Source organism: Lemur catta, chromosome 17 (assembly GCF_020740605.2).
Source record: "Lemur catta isolate mLemCat1 chromosome 17, mLemCat1.pri, whole genome shotgun sequence".
In the NCBI taxonomy this organism is placed as follows: domain Eukaryota; kingdom Metazoa; phylum Chordata; class Mammalia; order Primates; family Lemuridae; genus Lemur; species Lemur catta.
In genome coordinates, this window is record NC_059144.1 from 27,239,966 (window position 1) to 27,258,872 (window position 18,907).

Sequence of the window (18,907 nt, forward strand, 5' to 3'; positions counted from 1 at the left end):
TGCTAGGTTCTTGGGAAGGGGAGGTACTTTGGATATAGTTCTGTTGTGGAAAGATACATAGCTCCAATCCCTGGTTTGCAAACATGACCATGCATGGGATCACACAGAGGGTGCATTGAAACCTAGATTGCTAGCCCTACCCCCAGAGTTGTCCACTGAGTAGGTTTAGGGCAGGGCCTGAGAATTTGCATTTCTACATTCCCAGGTGAAGCTGATGCCCCTGGCCTGGGCCACCCACTGAGAGCCTCTGGCTTAGATAACTAGTCATGATACCAGATGCAAAGGGGGAAGGAAAGTCAGGATGGTAGGGACAGGAGCAAAGGGAGTGCAGAAGAAAGTGAGAGGAAACTCCACCTTGGGAACGGTACAAGGTGTTGTGACCCTGGGGTTTGGTCTCTAAAGTTAGGCAGGATCTGAACAGCAGAGGGAAGAGCAGACAGAGCCGCATGGTGGTGGGAAGTGAGGGAGTCCCCAAGTTTGCTAGAGGAGCTCTGTCTGCCTGAGCTCTGGGTGCCCAGCAGGGAGACAGGCTGGACAGGCAAGTTGAGGATATGATTGTCAGGCCGAGGAGTCCTGCATTGCCCTGCAGGCCAGGGGTTTAACACATTCGAGGTTCATGGGCTGGGCAGGGAAGATATTCTGGAGAGTTCTGAGTCCCTCTAGGGGTAGCCACTCCTCAGCACCCACCTGTGGTTACCATGTTGGAAAAGGAGCCCCAGCATGCCAGACCTTCCAAATCTTCAGATGCCAGAAATCTAAATTTGCATGTAAAACTCCCCCAGTTTTTCAATGTTGCCAACTAATTGAAATGCATTTGAAAACATGTAGACAAATGCACGCACCAGTGAGGAAGATGCAGCTCAGGAGCCACTGGTCGGACCGCAGTTACCATGGTAGCAGGGAGCCAGGGGAGGTTATTGGACAGGGAGGGGTCTGGCTCCCCTGGAGTCCCTTTGAGGAAGGGTTTCTGAGACTAGGGGATGCTCTGTGATGTCCCTGGGGGTGGAGGGAGGGGAAACTCCCCTGCACAGACGCAATGACTGACCGGGTGAGGGCAGTGGTGGGGCCTGGGATGTGGTGGCTAAACATGGCCTCTAAGCACAGCCTCTCCGGGGAGCAGTTTGAGGAGGACATCCTGAACATCTGCCTCTCCATCCTGGACCGAAGCCCCAGTTACCAAGACAACCCAGCTACCGACGTGTCCCACCGCCATGACCCCGTCTACGTCACCAGGGTCATCAGTGCCATGGTGAGGAGACCCCTTCCATCCCTCAAGGGTCCCCAGGCCAACCCCAGGGCCACACCCTGTGCTTCTTCCCAAATCACCCCTTGTTTTAATCTATTGCTACATAACAAACCACCCCAAAACTCAATGGTGTAAAACAACCCTTTATCATGCTTACAATTTTGTAGAATAGGGATGTGGGCAGAACATCATGACAATGGCTTGTCTCTGCTCCAAGATGCTTCAGCTGGGGCTGTCAGAATAGCTTCAGATGTCTGGCATGGTTTGTCAGGACCACATATCTGAGGCCTTGGTTCTGGTGGTCAGGAGTCCCTTGGTCCCCATCCATGTGGTATCTGCTGGAGCTGGAATGTCCAGGATGGCTTCTTCACCCTCAGGTCAGGCCCCTGGGGTCAGATGGCCAGAACAGCTGGGACCGGCCAGTTATCACTGCGTCTCTCCATAGAGCCTTTCCATATGGCTAGCTTGGGCTTCCTCACAGCATGGCAGGCCCATGCATGGCAGCTGGCCCTCCCCTGGGGTGATCGTTTTTAGAGAGAGGAAGTGGAAGCTCCCAGTCTTATAAAGCCTGGAAACTGGCATCATGTCCCCCAGTCAAAGCAGTCACAGACCAGCTCAGACTCAAGAGGGGACATAGACCTCACCTCTCCATGGGAGGAGTGCAAACTCTAATCTGTCACAGGCCCCAGGCCACAGTGCTTCCTCCTTGAAAGGTAGCTGGAGGGCCTGCCAGCTCGAGATATCACATGCAGGTGTTAGGGTCAGTGCATGGGTACCTGAGATTCCAAAATTGCACGAAGCTTTATTTCACATATTTCATACCCTCAATTCCTCCACACCTTAGAGAGCTGTTGGAACACAGAGAACCAACATCAGTGACAATCCCAAACAGTGAGCATCACAGCCCTGTGGACAGTTAAAGTCCTGAACTCAGGAGCCTCAGTCCAAGTCCTGAACTCACAGGTCACTCCTTTCACAAATTTGCTGTGTGATTTGGGCAAGTCCCTTAATGCCTCTGAAGCCCAGTTTTCTCATCTGAAAATAAAACATAATAACAGAACCTACATCGTAGACTTAAACAGGTGACTACAGCGTGCACAAAGTCCTTAGCATAGTCCTGGCACACCCTAAGCATTCAATAAATGTTAGCTGTCTCTATGATTATTATACCACTGACAGCCCCAAAAACAGATCATTTAAGACAGGAAATTCCAGATGATTTTCAACAACAAAGTATCCAAATGGAAGATAATTGAAAATGATAAGTAGTGTCAAAAAAGTAGCTATTTTAAAGCAGCAGATGCCCCCAATTTTCAGACAATCTAAAAGCAGGGGTGACCCTGACCGACTTCACAATGGCAGGGCTCCTGGAGGGGGAAGCCCTGCCTGCTGGTGGACCTGTGCCCTCCCTGCCCAGGTGAACAGCAACAATGACCGGGGCGTGGTGCAGGGCCAATGGCAGGGCAAATATGGCGGCGGCACCAGTCCACTGCACTGGCGCGGCAGTGTGGCCATTCTGCAGAAGTGGTTCAAGGGCAGATACAAGCCGGTCAAATACGGCCAGTGCTGGGTCTTCGCTGGAGTCATGTGCACAGGTACCCTGGGGAAGAAGGGCCCCTCCCCTAGCCTGCTCCACCGTTTCTATGTATTTGCATATATTTGCATATATTGCAATTTGTCTTCATTGATGAGAGGGAAATAGAAGTCTGGTAAATAACAGAGAAACCAGATAGCTCATTGACTTGACTTTTGACCTTTTATTGTGCAGAAGGAGTCCCACCTCCCTCTGCCTCTCATTCGTTGAGTGCCTTGGGCGAGCACTGGGGCCCCCTCAGCCTCGGGTCCCCTCAGGAAAATGAATGGGCTCTATTCAGTGGCTCCCAAGACCCTGTCACCTTAAAGCCTGTCTGTTCCAACATGGGGGGCAGCCGTGTCTCCAGAGTCCCTGAGAGAAGGTACAAGATGGCGGCATTTCTGAGAGAGCGGAGACAGGAGTCACAGCCCCGCCACCTGCCAAAGTAGACAGACAAAGTCAGGGTCGTAGGGGTTGGCGGGTGGCCAGAAATGAGGCAGGGCAGCCTGCTGGGGGTCACATCCCTCCCTCTGGGCCTGGGGTCCTGGCCTGCTCCGGAGTCCCCTGGCCTCTGCTCTGCAGTCCTTAGGTGCTTAGGGATCGCCACGCGGGTCGTGTCCAACTTCAACTCGGCCCATGACACGGACAGGAACCTGAGTGTGGACAAATACGTGGACTCCTTCGGGCGGACCCTGGAGGACCTGACGGAAGACAGCATGTGGTGGGTCCCGCCCCCAGCCCAGCCCCAGGGGCTCCCGGAGCCCAGCAGCGGTGGCGAGGCCTCACCTCCTGTGACACGGCCTGGGAGGGCCAGGTCCGGAGCCGCTTTCCTGGGTCTAAGCCAGCTCTGGAAGGCTGAGAGGCACCTGCAGATGGGGTCCCCTTCCGAGATACAGGGTCTCTGGACACGTGACTCAGATCAGGAGGAGGCTCAAGAGCTGATTGCCTTGAACCCCCAGTTTTACCATCTGTGGGAATCTGAGCCCGCCCCAGATGCCTGTGACCCCCTAGGGGCAGGGTGGGAATTCCTTCCACCTAGTCACCTCTGAATCAGCCCCCTGCTGCTGTGTCAGCTGCCTGTTCTCCATGCTGTGGGTCTCGGGTGGGAAAGAGCCTCGTTCCTTGGTTAAAACAAAACTCTTCATGCAAAGTTTTTAAAAATTCTTTTTGATTTAATTTCCTAAAATAAATACATTCATGTGGTTTAATATTCAAAAGGTACCAAATGGGCCAGGCGCGGTGGCTCATGCCTGTAATCCTAGCACTCTGGGAGGCCGAGGTGGGAGGATCGCTCGAGGTCAGGAGTTCGAGACCAGCCTGAGCAAGAGCGAGACCCAGTCTCTACTAAAAATAGAAAGAAATGATCTGGACAGCTAAAAATATATATACAAAAAAATTACCTGGACATGGTGGCACATGCCTGTAGTCCCAGCTACTCGGAGGCTGAGACAGGAGGATCGCTTGAGCCCAGGAGTTTGAGGTTGCTGTGAGCGAGGCTGATGCCACAGCACTCTAGCCCGGGCAACAGAGCGAGACTCTGTCTCAAAAAACAAACAAACAAACAAAAGGTACAAAATGAGTCACAGCGACAAGTCTCCCTCTCACTCAGTTCCACAGCCTTCCTGTCCCCCTCCTGGAGGCAGCACTAGTCTCCTACATCTCCTGCCAGAGAGAGGCTCTCCAGATACGAAAACACATGTACATATAGCGCCTCCCCACCTTTACCTGCTTAAACAATGTCAATGGCATGAGGTAATGATGTTCTTGCTTGTACATTTGACAATTCCTTATCCGTACATAAAGTTGTCCTTACTTTTCATAATGTTTAAAGTATTAATAATAACAGCGCACTCACTGAGCACCTAGTCTGTGCCAGGCCCAGTTCTAAGTGCTGTACGTGGATTAACTCATGTATTTCTCCGAACAATTGTAAGTTTAAGTATTGATTCTATTGTGCAGCTGAGAAAACTGAGGCACAGAGAGGTTAAGTAACCTGTCAAAGACCACACAGCTAGCGAGGGGAAGAATAAGGGTGTGAACCCAGTCTGCCTCTCAATTGTATGGAAAAGCCATCGTTTGTCTCACCATCCTATAAGGATGGACATTGCAGTTGCTTCAGTTAAAAAAAAAGTTGGCTTTTACAAACAAGTCTTCAGTGAATAACCTTGTTCGAATGTCTGTTCACATATGTGCGAGTCTGTCCCACACAGCCAACTTTCTAAAGATAAGGAGAGACGGTGAAGAGAATATGACCCGAAAACACAGACAGCTCTGCATTAGCAAGCAGCCATGCTGGGATGCCTCCATCCTTTCTGTTCCTTGAACACACTAAGCTTTTCCTATTTTCAGGACCTTTGCACACGCTGTACAATTCCTTCTTCCTGGAATGCTGTTCCCTTCACTTTTCCTGTAGCTAATTCTTTCTCATTTAAGTCTCACCTTAGATGTCATTTACCTAGCATAGGTCTGTGGCAGTTATTCTCTAGCTCAAGCCTCTCTTTTCTGCATTTAGTGTCACTTGCATTTGTTGGATTAATCTGCTGACTTAATTTTGCCTGTCTCCCTCATTAGAATATAAGCTGCATGACAGCAAAGATCTTCTGTCTTATTGCAGTTGTATTTCTGGTACATTGAACAACAAGATCTTGATATATATACACACATACATATGTATACACAAATATATACAGATATATGAATGATATGTGCTCATCAATGTGGTTGGACAACTGATTCACAAGATGCCACCGCAGACCTCACGCAGAGTAGGAAGGGGCCTGGCTCACAGCGGGACCTCCCCCTCCTTGGGTCTCTGTGCTCACTCTGGGACACCTCACCCATCCTCTCTCTGTGGCAGGAATTTCCATGTCTGGAATGAGAGCTGGTTTGCCCGGCAGGACCTGGGCCCCTCTTACAATGGCTGGCAGGTTCTGGACGCTACCCCCCAGGAGGAGAGTGATGGTAGGGCTCAGCCGGGGGGGGGGCGGGTCCCATGTCCCAGCCTTTGTTCAACCACGCTGCTCACACCCACCCCTCCTGCAGGTGTGTACCGGTGCGGCCCAGCCTCAGTCACTGCCATCCGTGAGGGTGACGTGCACCTGGCCCACGATGGCCCCTTCGTGTTTGCGGAGGTCAATGCAGACTACATCACCTGGCTGTGGCACGAGGACGAGAGCCGCGAGCGCGTGTACTCAAACACAAAGAAGATTGGCAGATGCATCAGCACCAAGGCAGTGGGCAGTGACTCCCGGGTGGACATCACAGGCCTCTACAAGTATCCAGAAGGTAAGGGCCATAAGGCAGCTTTATCAGCCTCCCCAGGACTGGCACCTGGGGCCCGGCCCTTTCCCACATGCATGATGGTTGGTGGCAGCTTCCATTCAGCATTATCTCATGCTCTGAGCTAAGTGCCTTTATTTAGGTTCTATTAATAGCTTCCTCTGTTTGCTGAGTACCTCCTCAGTGTTAGAAAATTTCCCATGTATAACAATAATAGCTGCATTTCCTTGAACACTTGCCATATGCCAGACATTGTGTTAGGTATATTTGCATATGATAATAATGATTACTGTTAGTAATAATAGTGATGACAGTAGCAGGTATTATTTATTGAACACCTAGGATACATGGCACTAGGCACAGTTCAGACTAATAATATTAGCAGCTCCTGTTTATCATCTGCCATGGCCTGTGTGTGGTCACTAATTTATGGCCACTGGTTTGTTGAAGAGCCTGTACTTGTTGGGATACAAAAACAAGACACTTGGATTTTTTCTTGTAGCTGCCTCCAGCTATACCCTTTCCTACTGAGTATCAGGTTCCTTAGCAATGTTGTGATCTGACACATATATTTTCTGCCATTTCTGTTTGTTAAAACAATGTTACCAAGTAATTAAGACTTCAAGCTCAAATGTCAATCAGACCTGTCTCCTCCCCTCCCCTGAGTGCACTAGAGCAGTGACCCTGGAAGGTTGCTATAGAGAAACAGATAGAGTCTGATCTGGACATCTCCTCACCTCCCTTTTCTACTCTGTAGCAGACCTGGTTGCACATTGGAATCAACTGGGGAGCTGTTTTAGTTATATATCTTAAACCACAATTACTTATTTGGTCGATTCTGTGGGTCTGCAATTTGAGCTGTGCTCAGCTGGGATGGCTCATCTGTTCCACGTGGTGTTGGCTAGAATCTTGCATATGTGTGGGCCTTACATAGGACTGCTGGGATGGCTGGGCCTCTCTCCCCACTTGGCCTCTCTTTCCCTAGTAGCTTGGCCCTGGCTTGTCCAAATGGCAGCAGCATTTCCAGAAGGTGAGAATTAAAGCTGCAAGTTCTCTCGAGGCCCAGCTCAGAATTTGTACCACATCACTTCTGCCACATTCTATTGGTCAAAGCAATTCATGAGGCAAAGCAATTCAAGGAGTGGGAAGTAGACTCCACCTCTTAAGGGGAGAGGTTGCAAGGCATTATCGCCATTTTCAATCCACTACAGCAGCCCAAATTGCACCTGATGAATCATAGTCCCTGAAGGATGTGGCCATCAGGATTTTTAAAAGCTCCCAGGCAGCTCCAGTGTGCAAACAATGTTGAGAATGTAGGTCTAAGTCTTCTGGTGTTAGGCCAAGAAAGAGGAAGAAGAGGAGAGAAGAGAGCAAATGTCTTTGTCTTAACTGGGTGAGGAGCTGGTGCCAGTTGGTGGGCAGGAGCTGCTGCCCTGGTTCACTGTCTGTGTTTGACGGGCACAGGTGGTGGATCCACTGCAGCCTGCTGCCATTGAGACTCACTCCTGTGCTGTCTCCAGGCACTGCTGAGTTCTTCAGCTATTTGGCACCTTTCATTGGATCCCCTTGCACCCCACCCTCTCCCACCCCAGTTGGCGACACACAGCTTCCCCCGGTTCATAGTGATCTGCAGGGGTTTTGCAAGGCTGTGGCCCCCACCCTCACCTGTACTCTGTACCTCACTCCCAAGCTGGGAACTGAGACCTGGCACTTTTGGGGTAGGGAAAACAGTCTGGACTGGTGGTCTCTCACCCTGCCATCTCCCTCAGTCCTCTTCTCCCTGATCAGGTAGTACATGGCTCAGTAGGTAAGACTGGACAAGCATATCGCCCACAGGGAAAGAAATGCCAACTTCCCCTTCCTGCAGGCACCCCCAGTCTTGACCAGCTAGCCCCTTCTTCCTGCAGACACCCCCAATCTTTAATGTTGATCTTCTTAAACACCCACACACCCACCAACATTCGCTTAGTTCCCATCTCTAGGAACATTGTGCTTTCAATGGGGGAAAGGATAGTCTTTTCAACAATTGGTGCTGGGAAACTAGATATCCACGTGCAAAAGAATGAAGTTGGACTCTTACCTTACACCATATACAAAAATTAACTCAAAATGAATCAAAGACCTAAATATAAGAGCTAAAACTATAAAACTCTTAGGAGAGGCCAGGCATGGTGGCTCATGCCTATAATCCTAGCACTTTGGGGAAACCAAGGTGGGAAGATTGCTTGAGATCAGAAGTTTGAGGTTGCAATGAGTTGTGATGGCACCACTGCACTCTAGCCAGGGCAACAGAGCAAGACCCTGTCTCAAAAACAAACAAACAAATAAAAAACTCTTAGGAGAAAACATAGGAGAAAAGCTTCATGACATTGGATTTGACAATGATATCTTGGATATGTTGCCAAAAGCATAAGCAACAATAACAAAAAATAAATAAATTGGACTATATCAAAATTAAAAACTTCTTTACATCAAAAGATATAATCAAGAGAATGAAAAGGCAACCCAGAGAACAGGAGGAAATATTTGCAAATCATATATCTGACAGGGGGTTCATATCCAGAGTATATAAAGAACTCCTGCAACTCAAAAACAAACAAAAACAATCCAATTAAAAAATGGACAAAAGACTTGAGTAGACAGTCTCCAAAGGTATACAAATGGCCAGTAAGTGCATGAGAAGATACCCATCACTAATCATTAGGGAAATGCAAACCAAATCCGCAAGGAAATCTACCTCATGCTCATTAAGATGGCTATTACAAAGCAAAGAAAAGAACAAGTGTTGTTAGGGATGTGGAGAAACTGGAATGGGTAAGAAGTGACGGGAATGTAAAATGGTGCAGCCATACTATGGAAAATAGTATGGCCATTGCTCAAAATATTAAAAATAGAATTATCATATGATTCAGCAATTTCACTTCTGGGAATAAAACCAAACAACTGAAAGCAGGGACTAGAAGAGATATTTGTACACCTATGTTCAAACCAGCACACACAGGTTTCTAGTAGGGAAGCAGAAGGATCAGATCAGAGATGGATTTTGGAATGATCAGAGTGGAAAAAGGACGGGAGGGGACATTCTTGACCATTGTGCTCAGTGCCTTGCCTGTGAGCCTCTTGTCCCCACTTTACAGATGGGAAACCTGAAGCTCAGAAGAACTAAGTAATAATAACAGTAATAAAAGTTCACAAACTGACCTGATGGTGAGGCAGTTTATATGGCGGGAGAAGAGGACAGATTTCAGAGATTAAGGACACTGCTCAGCAGGACTTGGAGAGGGGTCAGTGGTGGGTATTGAGGATGATGAGAACACTCCCAGGTTTTCAGTTTGTACAACTGGCCAAATGGTGGTGCCATTTGCTGAGATGGGGAGTGCTGATGAGGTGTTTGCTTGGATTGAGGCACCTGCGGGACATCTGGGGGTGTGTCCAGTTCTGCGTACTGGTCTGGGGCTCAAAACAGAGGTCTGTGCTAGCAGTGGGAACGTGGAGTCTCGGGGATCCTAAACTCACACGTCTACAGGAGCCCGCAGATGGCACCGCTGAGTGCAACAGGCTGGTGGGAATTACAGGGTGGAGACCACGGACAGCCAGAGGCCATTACTGCATGCAGAGCGTGAGAAGGGAGCATGAACGGAATTCAGAGCCTTACTGCCTGGATTCAAATCCCAGCTTCCTCATTCACCACATGAGCTGTGTGACTGAGGAGTTACTTTTCTTCTCTCAGCTTCCCCATCTGTAAAATGGGGGTGATAATAGCACCTCCCTCCTAGGGAAAAAATATAGCACCAAGAGCTATCGTGCCTGGCACATAGTAAGTCTGCAAAAGTGTTAGCTGTCATTATCATATGTGACTTCGGACCTAGTTGTCAGAAAAACTAGAAATAAGCATTTTATGTGAAATATCCTGATCTGAAGTTGTTGGCAACTGATTAAAAATTTGTTTAAATAGTCAGAGAACCACAGGGCACGTGGTTGAAGTCTGCACGTGGCCCTTGAGCTGCCAGTCTGAGACTCCGAGAGCCGTGGTAATTAAAGGAGGAGGAGGAGGGGCCTGTGCTGATGATGCGCGATGCCCTGCAGGGTCCCGGAAGGAGCGACAGGTGTACACCAAGGCGGTGAAGAAGCTGTTCGGCGTAGAAGCCGCTGGGAGGAGAACCCGTATCCGCAGGGCCGGGGTACGCGGTCTCTGGCGTGATGACCTCCTGGAGCCTGCCACCAAGCCCAGCATCACTGGCAAGTTCAAGGTGTTGGAGCCACCTGTGCTGGGCAATGACCTGAGACTGGCCCTGTGCCTGGCCAACCTCACCTCCCGGGCCCAGCGGGTCCAAGTCAACATGAGCGGCGCCACCATCCTCTACACGCGCAGGCCGGTGGCGGAGATCCTGCATGAATCCCACACAGTGAGGCTGGGGCCACAGGAAGGTAAGAATACCCTGGCTTGGAGGGACCTGGCCCACCCACCCCTTTTCCTGGTGGGCTGGTTGGGAAGGGGGTCTTCCCAGGATCCCCACTCATTCCCAAGAAGGAAAGGAACATTCCTGAGCATTGTGCTCAGTGCCTTGCCTCTTGTCCGCACTTTACAGATGAGAAAACTGAGGATCAGAGAGGCAAAATAATGATAATAGTAGTAATAAAAGTTCATAAGCATCTGGTGGCAAACTGGTGGCGAGGTTATTTATAGTCTCTATTTATCCCAATTAATGTGAATATGTACACACCAAATAAATACGTGCTGGAAGTATTTCAGAATATATGGAATATGCTTTGTGTTACTTTTCTAAAATAAAAAAAAAATTTTTTGGAGTGCATTTGGCTCCAGGTGTTCCATATGAGAGGGCTTGACCACTAAGAGACGTTTAAGTGCTGGGCCCTGGCATGAGAATTCCACGTGCAACAGCACAGTCCCTACAACCCACCTTGCACAGGGTGCTAGTGGTGGCTCTTTCTCTTGCAGGGGGAAACTCACACCCAGAAAGGTGAAGTCACGGGTCCAAAGTGACACAGTCAGTGTTTGTAGCAGCAGGACCCAACCCCAGACAATATGGTGTTAGACGTACGCTCCTGACCAAGGCCAGGGAAAGGGCAAAACCAAGGTTCAAAGCCGGGAACGTTGACCTCAGTGCACATTGACTCCACGGGTTCAGTTGTGTGACTGCAGGCTGTGGGGTGGTCAGGTCAGCCCACACCAAATATGCTTAAGGTGCCTAACATTTGCCTAAAATTCATCCTTAGTGTTTCGCAGCAAAATAGAATGGCTCCAGTCCTTTTGAAGGTTTTTATATAATTTTAAATGACCTCATTCCAATTGCTTTTTTAAAAAATATATCAAGGGGCTGGGCGTGGTGGCTCACGGCTGTAATCCTAGCACTCTGGGAGGCCGAGGCTGGTGGATCGCTCGAGGTCAGGAGTTCAAGACCAGCCTGAGCAAGAGCGAGACTCCCATCTCTACTAAAAAAAAAATAGAAAGAAATTAACCGGACAACTAAAAATATATAGAAAAAATTAGCTTGGCATGGTGGCGCATGCCTGTAGTCCCAGCTACTTGGGAGGCTGAGGCAGAAGGATTGCTTGAGCCAGGAGTTTGAGGTTGCTGTGAGCTAGGCTGACGCCACAGCACTCACTCTAGCCTGGGCAACAGAGTGAGACTCTGTCTCAAAAAAAAAAAAAAAAAAAAAAAATATATATATATACACACACACACACACACACACACACATATATATATATATATATATATCTCTCAAGGATTTTCTTCATGATCCCTGAACACATAGCACTTCATGTACAATTTACTAAATATATCCTGTTTGATTATTTTTGACTTTTTTCCTAGTTTCTCTCTCTTTCTCTCTCTCCATATCTCTCTCTCCTCTTCTCTTTTTCTTTTGTCTAACTCTATCTCTCACCTATCTCTGTCTCTCTGTCTCTGTCTCTGTCTCCCTCCTTTCACGTACTTTCTGAACTTTAAGGATTCAATTAAACAAAGAAGTTCCTGAGGCCAGTTTCTGGTTAGTGAAGCTTGCAGATTTTGACAGGGTGTGAAAACATATGAAGGAGGTGTCACTTTTTTTAGCGTTTTTTTGTCATTTGTTTTTCACAAAATCTAAATGACAAAATAACACTTCATTATGAAATATTAATTAACATACAGTTTCCCTTGGATTTTAGCAAAGTTTTTTCATGTTAAAAGGGATTCATATTCATTAAAGATTTTGAGAGCAAAAGAGAAAAATCACCTACGATGCTACCACCTACCTACAAACTGCTAATGTATTTTCCTTCCAAATTTGTAATGCCTGTTTGCTTTTTGAAAAACATAGTTCTAGTTAAATGCTGCAAATACTTATTAGTTCCCTCTCCTTTTCATATTACATTATAATTTAAATATTTTTAGAAACTTCATAAACATCATTTTATAGATATGTAATGTTTAAATAAATACATGATTATTTACTTTATCTTTCCTTTTGGGTAGTTATCAGCTTATTGCTATTAAAAATAACAGTAAAATAAACATCTTGGTGCAAAACAAAATCTCTACCTTTTTCTTCTGGATTTTGGACTACTTTGTTAGAATAGATCACAGAAGTAGAATTTTTGAGCCAAATGGTATGACTATTAAAATATATGACTTATTAAAATTTATACTTATTTTCTAAATGAATAGCCTTTTTTAAAGCAGTTTTAGGTTTACAGAAAAATTGAGTAGAAAGTACAAGAATTCACATATACCCCCTCCCCACTAACCCTCTCCCACTATTATTAACATCTTGCATTACTGTGGTAAATTTGTTTCTATTGAGGAGCCAATATTGACACAGTGTTATTAACTAAAATGCATAGTTTACGTTAGGGTTCACTCTATGTTGCACATTCTACTGAGTTTGACAAATCTACAATGGCATGAATCCACCATTAGAGTTTCACTCCCCTAAATATCCCTTGTGCCCCACCCCTTCCTCCCTCCCTTCCCAAACCTTTGCTCCCATACTTTTGCCCTTTCCAGAATGTCCTATGGTTGGAATCATACAGTATGATTGAACTTTTTCAGATTGGCTTCTTTCACTTAGCTATATGTATTTAAGCCTCCTCTGTGGTGTTTTTGTCTTGATAGGTCATTTCTTTTTATTGCTGAATTGTATTTCATTATATGGATATACCCAGTTTATTTATCCATTCACATACTGGAGAATATCTTGGTTGCCTCCAAGTTTTGGCAAGTACAAATAAAGCTGCTATAAACATCCATGAACAGGTTTTTGTGTGGATATAAGTTTTTGCTCCATTTGAGTAAATACTAAGGAGTTCAATTGCTAGATCATGTGGTAAGGATGTGTTTGGTTATGTAAGAAATCGCCAATCTCACAGAAGCCCCTGAAAAAAAAGAAATAAAAAGGAAACTTCCAAATCATCTTCTAAAGTGATTGTACCATTTTATATTCCCACCCACAATGAATGGGAGTTCTTGTTGTTCCACGTCCTATCCAGCAGGTGGTACTGTGTGCTGTGAGTTATTGTCATGCTAACAGATATGCAGTAGTATCTCATTGTTTTAATTGGCAATTCCCTGATATGATGTTGAGCATCTTTTCATATGTTTATTTGACATCTGTATATCTTCTTTGATGAGGTATCCAGATCTTTTGCCTATTTTTTTTTTTTTTGCCCCAAATGTGTTCACAGGAATTTTGCCAATTTTTTAATTGGGTTGTTCATTTTCTTATTGTTCGGTTTTAAAAGATCTTTGTGTATTTTGGGTAATAATCTTTTATCAGATTTGTCTTTTGCAAATGTTTTCTCCCAGTCTGTGTATTGTCTTCTCATTCTCTTGATGGTGAGTTGTTGGTTTTTTTTTTTTGCAAAGCAGAATTTTTAATTTTTTAATTTTTTTAGAGCTTTTAATTTTAATAAAATCCAACTCATCATTTTTTTTCAGATCATGCCTTTGGTATTGTATCAAAAAAGTTATTACCAAACTCAAGGCCATCTTGATTTTCTCCCATGTTGTCTTTAGGAGTTTTGTAGTTTTGCATTTTACATTTAGGTTAATGATCCATTTTGAATAAATTTTGTGAAGATTGTAAGGTCTGTGTCTAGTTTTTTGTTTCGTTTTGGTTTGGTTTCAGTTTTTTGTTGTTGTTGTATGTGGATATCCCATTGTTTCTGCACTGTTTGTTGAAAAGACTATCTTTTCTCCATTGTGTTTCCTTTGCTCCTTTGGCAAAGATCAGTTGACCATATTTGTGCAGGTCTTTTTCTGAACTCTGTTCTGTTCCATTGATCTGCAAGCATACCACAGAGACATTGTGGGTTCCGTTCCCAACAAACACAACAAAGGGACTATCACAATAAAGCAAGTCACATGAATTTTTGGTTTCCTAATTATGTTATATTTACACTATAGTGTAGTCTATTAAGTATGCAATAGCTTTATATCTTTAAAAAACAATGCACATGCCTTAATTTAAAAATACTTTGTTGCTAAAAAATGTTAACGATCATCTGAGCCTTTACTGAGTCATAATCATGCTGGTGGAGGGTCCTGTCTCCGTGTTGATGCCTGCTGACTGATCAGGATGGTAGTTGCAAAGTTACAGTGGCTGTTTCTTAACATAAGACAGCAATGAAGTTTGCTGCATCAATTGACTCTTCCTCTCAGGAAAGATTTCTCTGTAGCATGTGATGCTGTTTGATAGCATTTTACCCACAGTACAACTTCTTTTAAAATTACAGTCAATCCTCTCACACCCTGCCACTGCTTTATCAAAATTTTTATGTAGTATTTTTAATCCCTTGTCCTTTCAACAATGTGACAGAGCATCTTCACCAGGAGTAGTTTCTGTCTCAAGAAACCACTTTCTTTGCTCATCCCTAAGAAGCAACTCCTCATCTACTCAAGTTTTATCACGAGATTGCAGCAATTCAATCACATCTTCAGGCTCCACTTCTAATTCTGGTTCTCTTGCTATTTCTACCACATTTGCAATGACTTTCTCCACTGAAGTCTTGAACCCTTCAAAGTCTTCCATGAGGGTTGGAATTCATGTCTTTCAAATTCCTATTAATGATATTTGACCTCTTCCCATGAATCATTAATGTTCTTAGTGGCATCTATCCATGGGCTGCAGAATGGATGTTGTGTTAACAGGCATGAAAACAACATTAATCTCCTGTGCATCTCCATCAGAGCTCTTGGGTGACCAGGTACATTGTCAATGAACAGTAATATTTTGAAAGGAATCTTTTTTTCTGAAAAGTAGGTCTCAACAGTGGGTTTAAAATATTCAGTAAACCATGCTGTAAACAGATGTGCTTTCATCCAGGCTTTGTTGTACCATTTATAGAGCACAGGCAGAGTAGATTTAGCATAATTCTTAAGGGCCTTAGGATTTTAGAAATGGTAAATGAGCATTGGCTTCAATTTAAAGTCACCAGCTGCATTAGCCCCTAACAAGAGAGTGAACTTGTCCTTTCAAGCTTTGAAGCCAGGCATTGACTTATCCTCTCTAACTATGAAAACCCTAGATGGCATCTTTTTCCCATATAAGGCTGTTTCATCTAAATTGAAAATCTGTTGTTTAGTGTAGCCTCCTTCATTAACTATCTTACCTACATCTTCAGGATAACTTGCTGCAGCTTCTACATCTGCACTTGCTGCCCTACCTTGCACTTTCACGTTATGGAGAGAGCTTCTTTCCTTAAACCTCATAAACCAACCCCTGCTAGCTTCAAACTTTTCTTCTGCAGCTTCCTTAACTCTCTCAGTCTTCATAGAATTGAAGAGAGTTAGGTCCTTGCTCTGGATTAGGCTTTGGCTTGAGGGAATGTTGTGACTCGTTTAATCTTCTATCCAGACCACTCAAACTTTCTCCCTATCAGCAATAAGGCTGTTTTGCTTTCTTATCATTTGTGCTTTCATTGGAATAACACTTTTAATTTCCCTCCAAAACTTTTCCTTTGCATTCACAACTTGACTAACTGTTTGGCACACAAGGCCTAGATTTCAGCCTATTTTGGCTTTCAACATACCTTGCTCACTAAGTTTAATTATTTCTAGCTTTTGATTTAAAGTGAGAGATGTGAGACTCTTCCTCTTCTTCATCCGAGAATTGAGGAGAATAATGCCTGTCCCAGGACGGTTGCATGGATCAGAGAGGGTGTAGCTATTAACTGGGCGTTCCCTTCCTCCTTCCATTGAAGAAGGACATCAAGCCCCCACCCCCACCTCTGCTTCCCTTCCAGAGAAGAAGATCCCAATTACCATACCTTACTCTAAGTATAAAGAAGACCTGACGGAAGACAAGAAGATCCTGTTGGCTGCCATGTGCCTCGTCACCAAAGGAGAAAAGCTGCTGGTGGAGAAGGACATTACTCTGGAGGACTTCATCACCATCAAGGTGGCCACTGTCCACATCCATCACCCTGTCCCTAGTAGGCCCCCTCCAGAGCTGGGAGAGGGCATCAGGAGCTGGGGGGTTTGTGCTTTTAGCTCCAGCTTTAGCCCTCAAGGGTGGGAGGAGTAGGGTGGACACAGGGGGATGGGGGTGATGACGGCATTCACATCAGGGGGGAGACATGATTAATGCCTCTGACCGTGGGTTTTCCTGGGTGGATGAGGAGGAGGCAGATGCTCATGGGCGTTGCCCTTTCAGGTGCTGGGTCCAGCCGTGGTGGGAGTGGAAGTTGGGGTGGAAGTCACCGTGGCCAACCCCCTCTTGGAGAAAGTAGAGGACTGTGTGCTGATGGTGGAGGGCAGTGGCCTTCTCCAGGGACAGCTCAGCATTGAGTAAGTGCCAGCCTGGGGGGTGGGGGCAGGGAGAGGGCCTGCCTTTCTTACAGATGGGCCAGAGAGAAGCCACCAGGGGTCAGGGGTGTGGGAGAGATTCTGGATCCCCCAGGAACCAGCTCACTGCCCATACACAGCAGCCTTCATTCACTTATTCATTCCTTCATTCAATCACTCATTTACCTAATCATATAACTCATCTACTCACTCATTCGTTCATATCATTCACTTGTATTTTCACTCATTTATTCATTGTTTATCCATTCATTCATTTTCTCTCTTTCACTCATTCATCCACTTTTTTTTTTTTTTTTTTTTTTTGAGACAGTCTCCCTCTGTTGCCCAGACTAGAGTGCTGTGGCATCAGCCTAGCTCACAGCAACCTCAGACTCTTGGGTTCAAGCAATCCTTCTGCCTCAGCCTCCGGGGACTACAGGCATGTGCCACCATGCCTGGCTAATTTTTTTCTATATATATTTTTAGCTGTCCAGATCATTTCTTTCTATTTTTAGTAGAGACGGGGTCTCGCTCTTGCTCGGGCTGGTCTTGAACTCCTGACCTCAAGCTATCCTCCCGCCTCGACCTCCCAGAGTGCTAGGATTACAGGCGTGAGCCACCACACCTGGCCTCATCCACTTTTATTCACATTTGTCACTCATTAATTCATGTACCATTTATCTATTTGACTCAGCTTTGACTGGTTCATTCATGTGCTCATTCATTCACACATGTTGTATTGATTTATGAACTCAATTATTCACTTAGTCATCATCAATCATTCAGTCACTCATTCATTCTTTCATTCATTCACTCACTACTCATATGGTCCTTGATCCTGCTGACCCATGCTCCGAGCCACGTGTAAATGGTTAGGAACACTAAGATGGACACAGGGTTCTGCCTGGAGAAGGACTCTCCTTCACACAAGGACAGTGTGATTTTGCAAACAGAGGGATTGATCTCCGAGGTCCAGGGGATCGGAGGCAGCCCTTGAGTGAAGGCTGGGGGGACCAGGAAAAAGTCCCAGTGGAGATGATATTTGAACTGGGCCTTAATGATGAATCAAGGAGCTTTTCAGGGATCAGGAAGGCAGAAGCCCTTCCCAGTCAGAGGTCTGAATGGCTGCTGTGGTCAGGGAAGCCCTCCTGGAAGGAGAGAAGCTTGATCTGGGCCACAGGTGCCACTGGAATGGAAAGGGCATCCGAGGTGGGAGGAACAGAGCAGACAAAAGCCCAGAGGAGGGAGGTGAAAGGTGTATTCAGGGCACAGGCAGGCAACTAGCCTGGCTGGATGGGAAGAGTGTGGGAGGTAGAAGGGAAGATTGAGCTGGAAACACGTTGATGAGGCCTGAATGTCAAGCCACAAGGTGAACTTGATCCTGAAGGCTCTGGCAGGGCAGCCTCAGAAAGGGGAGAGGACTGATGTCTGCCTTTCGCCCATCCCTTTCCTCCAGCGTGCCCAGCCTGGAGCCCCAGGAGAGGGCCTCGGTCACGTTTGACATCACCCCCTCCAAGAGTGGCCCAAGGCAGCTGCAGGTGGACCTCGTCAGCCCCCACTTCCCGGACATCAAGGGCTTTGTGATTGTCCATGTGGCCGCGGCCAAGTGATGAGTCACAAGGGACCTGGAGGGGAGGATTTGGCCCCGTTCTCCTCCTGTCCACCTCTGTCTCTCCCACGTGGGGCCAGGGGCCTGGGTTGGTCCTGCTCCACCTCTGCCCTACTTGGTAAACTTAGGCAAGTTCCTTCCCCTCCTGGGCCTCAGTTGCCTCATCTGTGAAATGCAGTGTTGCACTCAGTAATCCATAAACTTTTGGACAACTGTGGATGATGTCAGAACCCTGGGAGCCTCCACATAGCTGGGAGGCCGACAGCCCGAGTGCCACCATGGCCCCGGCCCACCCAGCTCTGCCATCTCCTGCCATCTCCTGCCCGGCCAGTCCGCCATCACGCTGACTGACCCCTGGGCTCTCCTTGCTTCTCTGTCGGCTCTTCAATTGCCCTGGCCAGAGCCAAGAAT

General features: G+C 46.4%; 1 protein-coding gene across 2 annotated transcripts in view; it reads left to right on the forward strand.

The window, feature by feature from the left end:
• TGM6 (transglutaminase 6) overlaps positions 1 to 18,602 on the forward strand; it is a 28,437-nt gene extending 9,835 nt beyond the window's left edge. The window contains exons 5-13 of one of the 2 annotated variants that reach the window (XM_045528926.1): positions 1,121 to 1,249; positions 2,664 to 2,841; positions 3,402 to 3,540; positions 5,677 to 5,780; positions 5,862 to 6,104; positions 10,185 to 10,526; positions 16,347 to 16,501; positions 16,757 to 16,890; positions 18,344 to 18,602. In XM_045528926.1, the coding sequence (XP_045384882.1) occupies positions 1,121 to 1,249; positions 2,664 to 2,841; positions 3,402 to 3,540; positions 5,677 to 5,780; positions 5,862 to 6,104; positions 10,185 to 10,526; positions 16,347 to 16,501; positions 16,757 to 16,890; positions 18,344 to 18,497 (1,578 nt within the window). In that variant the 3' untranslated portion in view covers positions 18,498 to 18,602. The remainder of the gene's footprint in view (positions 1 to 1,120; positions 1,250 to 2,663; positions 2,842 to 3,401; positions 3,541 to 5,676; positions 5,781 to 5,861; positions 6,105 to 10,184; positions 10,527 to 16,346; positions 16,502 to 16,756; positions 16,891 to 18,343) is intronic. The other variant, XM_045528927.1, reaches the window with a different exon arrangement.
• Positions 18,603 to 18,907: the final 305 nt, after the last annotated feature.